This window comes from Hibiscus syriacus, unplaced genomic scaffold (assembly GCF_006381635.1).
Source record: "Hibiscus syriacus cultivar Baekdansim isolate YM2019G1 unplaced genomic scaffold, ASM638163v2 tig00110287_pilon, whole genome shotgun sequence".
Lineage (NCBI taxonomy): Eukaryota > Viridiplantae > Streptophyta > Magnoliopsida > Malvales > Malvaceae > Hibiscus > Hibiscus syriacus.
This window is the reverse complement of record NW_024062662.1, coordinates 269,229-278,577: the sequence shown is the minus strand read 5'-3', so window position 1 is coordinate 278,577 and position 9,349 is coordinate 269,229. Positions and strand designations below refer to the sequence as shown.

Sequence of the window (9,349 nt, the reverse complement as noted above, 5' to 3'; positions counted from 1 at the left end):
AATCAAGTCACTTTTCGTTAATATTTAAGAGAAGATGTGACATGGCTATTAAAATAACTAGTATAATTACACATTTGGTCCTTAATATTTATACATTTTGTCAATTTAATCTTATTTTTAATTCAATTAAATAAATTTAATCTCTAATTAGGTGAAGACACGTCTCACTATCAAATTTGAGGGTATTTTCTTAATTTTAATTAATTTAATTTGATTTATTTTTTATCCAATAAAATAGTGATACATGTCACCACCTGATTTAGTTCAAAATAAATTAATGGAAAAATGTAGTTTATGGGGTTGTGTTGCAACCTTCAAAAACATATATGTAGGTGAGATGTCCTTAATGTCCACTAATACATAAATTTCATATTTTCAATTTAGACATAAACGATGAATGTTTGATAAGGAAAACTAAGGGGGAAATTAAGGATTTAAGTGGTGAATTTTTTTTTTATGAAAAGCAAAATGGACCACTTATTCAATAAATTTTAGAGCATATTTATTCTGATCAACGAGAAAAAAACATTTATTAATTATGTCACTAAAATTTTCTTTTGGTGTCAATCAAACCACTAGTCGTTCAAAACCAAACATGAAAAATGGCGTGGCTTGATAAAATAACGTTTTTTTTCCTCATCCTACCAACATGATCTTTATTCAAAATAATTCATTAAATTTAACCCTCTATATTCATAGATTCAATCAATTTACTACTCCTTTCTTCTACGTAACCTCTCTCAAATCTTAATCCACCTTATATAAGTTCATTCCACAAATGCATCATCTTCATCCCCCATAAATGAACATATACATGTAATTTTGCAAACAATAATCGAAGAAAAACAATAATGGTTCCTCGTAATATTGATGAAGGTATTATTTTGATGAAGAATAAAATGGACCACCTAAGAATGAAAGTTCAATCAAATTTTGTTCAATAAAATTTATAGCAGATTTTATTATGATAACTGAGAAAAAAACGTTTATTAATTAGGTTACTAAACTTTCCTTTTGGTGTCAATCAAGCCAGTAATCATTTAAAACCAAACGAATAAAGTGTTGTAGCCTGATAAAATATTGTTTTTAGTCCTCATCCTATCAACATGATCTTTATTCAAAATAACTACAACAAATTTATCAATTTGTGAGGAAATTTCTATATGACATTGCATATAACGTCACAAAATATACTAGAAGCGTGACGATTTTTTGTTTTCGTCACATTTAGTGATTAATGATATATCTTTTATGACAATTTTAGAGAATGTCATTAATTTTCGTCACTACATGTTTGGAGCCAAAATTTTCCTCCAAAAAATTTGGTGGGAAATCTTTCAATGACATTTAAAAGAGATGTGACGATGTAAATTCGTCTCTAATAAAATGAAAGTATTAGTGACGATTTATTATTATGAAAATTCAATTTGAATTAACAACGTTACAAATTGATCATCAATATATTTTATTAGTGACAATTTGATTCTTCATATTTTATTAGATATAAAAGGTGGCATTTTATTTGTGTCACAAAAAAATAGGTTTACTATGACAAAAGCAAGTATTTTTCACTCATTATTATATTTTTTCTCTTTTATGTGACAATTTTAAAAGGCGTTACGTGATTGCGTAATTAAATGTTTTACGCAAAAATTAACAAAAAATTTGATGAAAACAATTGATGTTGCACTGTTGGACATATCACCAATTTAAAATATTATTAATGAAATTTTTTAATTTTTTTATTTTATCCTATTAGTTTTGTCAAAATTTTCTTCCACAAAATATTAATTATTATTAAAATTATAAAAAAAATATTTTTTTAAAATTTATAAAATATTATATAATTATTTTAAAATAATAAAAATATTACATAATTATTCTATAGTATTAAAAATATAGAGAAACATTTAAAATGTCTAAAATTTCTTATGAGACATTATAATTGTTGTGTGATTAACCTATGACTTGATGTGATACATATATTTTGTCAATGAATTTATGTAGTTACAATCAAGGAACGAGCTATCAAGGAGGTGGAAGGGGTTGTTACCCTCCCAAATTTTTTGGTGTAATAGCATTTTAAGTCCTTTTTAGTTTAAATATTAATTAAATAAGACCTTTGTTCCTCTCCATTTCTATATTTAAATACTTCATTGAACCTTGTTCTTTCATTGTAAAGAAAATTAGTCCCTCCCAGTGTTTGATCTTAGCTCCGTCACTAGTTACAATTTGGATTATAATTTAAGTTCTTAAGGATAACTAAAAATATTTTTAAAGTATCTATTATTAAAAAGATAAAAGATATTAAAAATATTAAAAATTATTAAAAATATTGATGTGAGATGAATCATTGTCTTACGACATCATTTGAAAACTTTTAAAAATTATTAAAAATATTAAAAATTTATTTAAAAAAAGATTTAAATTATTTTGAAAATTATTTATTTCTCTAACGTATAGAGAAACAATAAAACTTTTAAAATTTAATATGCATAAGAAAATAAGTGCAAGGACTCATTTTCATTTGAATAATGTAAAGTAAGGATTAAATTGAATAATTTCAAAGCTAGGAAGGAAGTTTGAGAAGATTAGAGACCATAGTGAATGAAGACTAAAAATGGGAGGCCAAACTGTGAAATCTAAAATAATATAGAGTCGTGTCTAAAAATTACCCTTAAGTTTAGAGTATATAAATCATATATATGTTTAGTTTTTTTCATTTTTGCATCTTCCGTCGCCGTTTGCTCTATCCCCTTTTCTCTCCCCCTTTTCCATGGACGAAGCTCCGTTTGATTTGCTCTATCTTCGTTCAACCGTGTTCCATGTGAAGAGAACTATTTACTGTTCAACCAGTGTTACCATCTAGTTGACGTTGTCCCTCCTCAGAAACAGATCTTATTCAAGGCTCTTCATATTACTTCCGCGTCGGCTGCCGAGAATGCTTGCAATGTGGGTTTTATTGTTTTAACATTATTTTACAAGTACTTATTCTAGTAGAGTAAATCAGCAAATTATTAGTGTTCAACACTCCTTGAACTTGCAGCGTTTCTGCAAAGTTATGGTGTTGTAAATTCAACTCACAGTTGGGAAACACTCTGATTATTGAAGGTGACTGCCAGAATGCAATCTCCAATTTTGAATCAAGTTATGTAACCGCTACTCAGATATGTTATCGGCAGCTTCAGATGTTCTTCTTGGCTTTTGTTATGAATGTCCATGTCCTTATGGAATGGGATATCAAACTACAAATAAGGTTGAATGAGATCTTCAGCGATGTGATCAGGTCTGGGAGACTTCCCCTAGGCAAGGTCAGTTAAGTTTTACCATGTCATCTTTTTTAATTTTGTTTCTTTTTTAATCCATGATTTATATTAAAAATCTTCAGACCCTGCACTGCTAGATATTAAAGCTAAAGTCTCCGATGAGGATGTGCTTATTTGAATCCACTACGAGAAACAGAAAGGGTTGGTGGCGAAAATATTAAGCAAAATTGAGAACCTTCATATATAATTGATCAGGTAATTAGTAACTTATATAAGAATTTATTTCTTGGGTTCTTTTAATTCATAACTTGAACAAATAATGAAAGATGATAGCATTTTTTTTTTTTGCAGAGAGATGATGAATTCAACATGATAGTACATGATCTGGTTGAGTTAAGATTGATTGAAGTTCATTGGTCATAAGTCTTGAAGTTTATGTTTTCTTTGTTTTTTTTAATCTTCCATGAGAAATCAAGGTTATTAAATACTCCATCTTTTAGAACGTAACTTGTTTTCATTTTAATTATTTTGTGCGGTTTCAAGTTTCATTGTGGACCACATTCACGGATGCTAATGATCATATCAAGGCTTAGAGAGTTCATTAATATACTGAGTTCTGAGAGAACTTAGAGATTCAATTAACGAATTGAAGTGTATCAAATGTTGGTCTTAAGTTGTTTTACAGATTCCTTGCGATTTGAATCTATTTTTTTTCATGTGTAACTTATTAATGATGCACATTTTCTTGGATGATGTTTCAGCGTTTACATCCAACAGGAAGAAGGTTGTTTGACACTAACGATGGGCTTCGAGGTGGTGTCTGAGAAAGCTATGGCTTGATGTTGGGAAGCTGTGAAAATATGAGATTTTATTGTAATTTGCAAAAAAGAAAAAAAAATGGAGCTTTATTGTAATTTGTAAAAATACAAGGTTTTATTGTAATTTGTAGAAACTATAGGTTATTATTGTAATTTATGATAAGTTTTGTCCTTTTTGTAATTTATAAAAAGTTTTGACCATTATTGTAATTTATAAAAAAATGGCCTTTATTATAATTTATAAAAAGTTTTGGTTTTTATTATAATTCATTAAACATTTTGGTCTTTATTATAATTTATGAGAAAATAATTCTTTTAATTATATCATTTTTATTTTTTTAATAAAAATAATACATTTTTTAATAAAATATTGTAAGGATATATTTTTGTCTTTTATACAATAAAATTTTACATAATTGGTGACAATATGAGTTATTAATGACAAAATTTTATATTATTTAACAACGTAATAAATTGTCACTGTATATAAGTTATATGTGGTGTTATAGGTAAACGTCATCGTATGTTTTAGAAAATGTGACGAAAAAAAGATAGATCGTCACTTTTAACATTTAGTAACACACATAGGGTGACGATCGCCGTGACATCAATTTTATGTCAGAAAATACAATTAGTGACGTAAATGTATGTTTTAGTGACAATAACCTTGATGCCATTAATAAGAAAACTTGTTGTAGTATAATTCATTAAATTTAACCTCCATGTTTATACATTCAATCAATTTACTACTCCTTTCTTCTACATAACCTCTCTCAAATCTTAATCCATCATATATAAGAATTCTACCAATTCATTCCGCAAATGCATCACCTTCATCCCTCATAAATGAAAATATACATGTAATTTTGCAAACAAATAATTGAAAAAAAAACAAGGGTAAACTATGCAAATAGTTCATTTTGTTTAGGGCCTGACCGATTTTGATTACCAATTTAAAAATTAAGGGTAAATGGTCTCTCGCATTATCGATTATGTTGAGTTAATCGATAGACGGAATCGACCAAGAGGGGGGTGAATTGGTAATTAAAAATTTCGGTGGAAGCTTTTGCAGAAAATTGAAAAGATTTGCACAGTGATTTAGAGTGGTTCGACTTTCTCAACCAAAGTCTACGTCCACTACCTTAGCTATCCACACTAAGGATTTTCCAACAAATTCACTAATTTGTTCTTTCTTTTGAGGCCAAAGATATAACCTTACAACACCCTCAAGAATATACCCCAATTCTTGAGAATACTCTTTCTCAAAGAGAATATTACAAATTTGCAAACTTTCAAGGAAATCCTCACAAGGTAAATTGTTTGCACAATTCTAGAACAAAGAAAAGAACACTCAAGAATGAATACAATTGAGTACAAGTAGTGTTCTTGAAAGAAAATGAATATTGAATGAAAAATAGGCTTGAAATGCTCAAACTTGAGGTTTGATGCTTTCTCTTTGATTATCTCTTGATTCTAGTTGGTTGTTGTTTCTTGTTGTTGATCAATGACTTCTAAGCTTGTTTAAATACACCTTCAAATGATTCTGAATGTTGGGGATGATTAGTGGAGTCAGTAGAGCCGTTTAAGTGTGAAAACAATTAATTAAAACAGTTGGGAGTGTCAGTGCATCGATGCATACCCTAGGTGCATCGGTGCATCAGTGTAAAATTCAAATATTTTGACCGTTAGACTCTCAGTGCATCGATGCACTAAGAGTGCATCGATGCATCAAGTGCATTCGATGTTTCAAAATAGCCAGAGTGCATCGATGCATGGCTGGTGCATCGATGCATCAAATGCATTCGATATTTTCATAAAATCCTCAGTGCATTGGTGCATGGTATGTGCATCGATGCATGAAATGCATTCGATGTTCAATTTAATTCATGGTGCATTGATGCATGGATTGGTGCATCGATGCATGGATTGGTGCATCGGTGCATCACTCTGAAAAATTGATTTTAGGCTTGATTTTGGTTCAAAATACTTTGTGAAAATTGTTTCAAAAATATATTAAGTATAAAACACAATTTTACACATTTAGTAAGGTTTGAAATTGATCTTAAAAGACTTAGAGTAATAATTTGATATTCGATTAATTGAATCGAATATACTTAGAAAATCATTTGTAAAATCTAAATTCATTTAAACTAATTTTTTATATCGAAACACAAAAATATTTTCAACAGATTTGTTCGGTTTAAATTCCTCTGCTATAATTTTCGTTAACCCCCTTTTGTTTAAGTCCCTAACATGGTTGATGGACTAAAATTGAACGAAGTTAACAATTGAGGAACTAAAATCGAACGGATCAATAACGTTAGAAACCATTTCCCTTTAATTTTTAAATTGGTGACCAAAATCGATTAGACCGAAAACATAGGGGACTATTCGCATAGTTTACCCAAAAAAATAATGGTTCCTCGTAATATTGATGAAGGTATTATTTGGTCCTAAATATTTATACACTCTATCAATTTAATCTTAATTTTAATTCAATTAAATAAATTTAATCTCTAATTAAATGATGGAACATGTTACTATCAAATTTAAGGATGTTTTCTTAATTTATTTAATTTAATTTGATTTATTTTGTATCCAATAAAGTGGTGATATGTCACCACCTAATTTAGTTCAAAATAAATTAATGAAAAATTATAGTTGATGGGGGTTGTGTTACAACCTTATTTAGTTCAAAATGATATATTTAAGTAAAATGTCCTTAATGTCCACTAATACAGAAATTTCATATTTTCTATTTAGACATAAATGAAGAATGTTTGAAAAGGAAAACTGGGGGGGGATTAAGGATTTAAGTGATGAAATTATTTTGATGAAGAACAAAATGGACCACTTAAGAATGAAAGTTATATGTTCCTCTTAATATTGGTTCCTCGTATTATTTCATGTAATTACAGTAACGGACGTTTGCAAATTAAGAATAAAGAGTAATGGACGTTTGCAAAAAATATTTCAATGGAAACTCCTATTGAAAGGAACTCCAGTTGCAGGCAACCATTTGTCGCCGTTAATGAAGTTGGAAACAGTGAACTTATCAGCTTCAGTGTTATTTATATCCTTATGGTATCCTGGCCAATTCACTCTATAATCAGTACTCGATCCTGGTCCATTGTTCCTATATTCTGCATAATAAATAGTAGTATCAAAATCTCCTTTCCATTCAATCCAACCCTCAGGTTCAATCAAACTATCCATGAAACTTTGTACGTATACGGTTCTTGAATACTTCTTCCATGGCCTTCCAAGATATGTTTTCTTTGCTCCCCTGCTCGAAGCTAAATCGTCAGCTGCTTTAATTACGCAATTGTCGATCGATATGCCAGTTTCTTGGTTTGGATCTGTCCTTCCTTGTGCAGTGATGATATTGTGTTGATGTGGCAACGGTAGTCTAGGATATATGTTACAGTTTTCAAAGACTACGGCTGCATTGCCGAATATGAAATCGACGGTGCCGTAAATATCACATTCTCTGTAAAATTGCCTGTAAGAGTGAGCATATAAGGTATCCTGGTATCCCTCGAAACTGCATCTATAAAATACAGACATGTCAGCTCCATTTCGGACTGCGACAGCTTGGCCCTTGCTAGGCCCGGCAGTGTTTTGAAATGTTATGTCCACTGCAATGAATTTCGTGCCCGCAACAGCTGTAGCAGGAGAGTTACGTATGAGTCAATAAAATGTAAAGTTCGAACACATTATTAAAGCTAAATTATGCTTTACCGAATGTTGCTGTATTGAACGTGGTGAAACCATCGGCAGCGCTGCGACTTCCTGTGATTATTGTCCGACCCATACCATCGCCGATCAAAATCAAGTTCTGCTTATTCTTAGGTACCGAAATGTACTCTTTGTAGACGCCAGAGACCACGTAAATTCCAAAATATTGATCACTTTCACCAGCATTGTGCGGTGCAGCGGCGATGGCGTCGTTGATGGTTGTGAAGTGACCATCTCCTTTTGGACTTACCACCACCACCTGTGGCACTGAAATTTTCCCATACGTTAAAGTATTACTATCATTTTTTCCTGTTGCAAATTCATAAATTGCTTGCTTATCGGTTGACACTAGCAAAGATAAAGGAGAGTTTCTTTCATGAATCAAATTGGGGAAAAAAAGGTTTCTTCTTGATATGGTGGAGCCATGATCCCAATGCCTGAAAACCGCTAGAGAAACACTGATGCTCTTTGTTCCATTAGACTGAAATAAACGATCCTTGATACTTGGTCCTAATGGCGTCGCTTCGAGTCCTTGGAAACAAGTTTCTACGTTAACTAAAGCAGCGCTAAGTGAAGCATGCAAATCATCAGCGACGAAGCTGTTTAAACTGTCCTTAGAATTGATTCTTTCCGAAACTCGTGACAAGAAATCTACGTTCTGATCGGCTAAAAACTGGCAATCCTCGAGGGCTCGTATCGTGCGTTGGGACATCGACTTGGAAGGGAATGCTAGGAAATGTTTGACAGAAGCAAGAAAACTACGAGCATTTGACAAAGACTGATGGATTGAAATGTTTCCATAGTCGAAGATCGTGTTCAACTTGTTAGAGGGTAAAATGTATTTGCAGTAATATGCATGTGGGGTGGTTTCGCAAATGGAGTCCGAGTCAAGGGGTGAAGAAGGAAAGCTAGCATGAGATTGATCAGAGGAGATGATCGTGAGAAGAGATATGATGCAAAGGGCTGACACCTTCATTGCCATTGCCCTCAAGTTTATTTTTATTGATGGAACAAGCTTTGTGTCTTACGCATATATAACACATGTACCCATCCTAATTAACCCTAAAGAATGAAATTAAATGACTAATTGAAGTTAATTTTTCACATTGTTCATTAATTACTCCTTTAATGACTTATAACTCATTTTATTTTTTTAAATTTGTCCTTAAACTTTTAATTATTTGAATTACATCCCTAAATTATGACTTACATTTTAAATTAGTCCTTAACTTTTAAACATTCTAATTTCATCCCTAAACTATGACATTCTTTCTAAATTTATCCCTAAACTTTTGAATATTCCAATTTCATCCCCAACTTCCTCCAAATCTATAATTAGTTTGAACCATAATTTAACCTAAATTTTGTTTTTTTCCAAACATATAACAAAAAAAATTGGCGTAATGATTTTATTAACAAGGGATGTGATTAGTACATACTTATAGCTTGAGATGAAATTGGAATGTTCAAAATGTTTTGGGACTACTTTAGAATGAAGGTCATAGTTTGGAATGAAGTTGAAATGTT

At 30.9% G+C, this 9,349-nt stretch overlaps 1 protein-coding gene across 1 annotated transcript; it reads right to left on the bottom strand.

Annotated features, from left to right (window-relative positions):
• Positions 1 to 7,057: 7,057 nt before the first annotated feature.
• LOC120116187 (pectinesterase-like) lies at positions 7,058 to 8,804 on the bottom strand. Its single transcript, XM_039136729.1, has 2 exons — positions 7,826 to 8,804; positions 7,058 to 7,749 (listed from the first exon to the last, which is right to left on the bottom strand). Exons 1-2 carry the CDS (start codon positions 8,802 to 8,804, stop codon positions 7,058 to 7,060), a joined length of 1,671 nt encoding a protein of 556 aa, XP_038992660.1.
• Between the last annotated feature and the right edge of the window lie 545 nt (positions 8,805 to 9,349).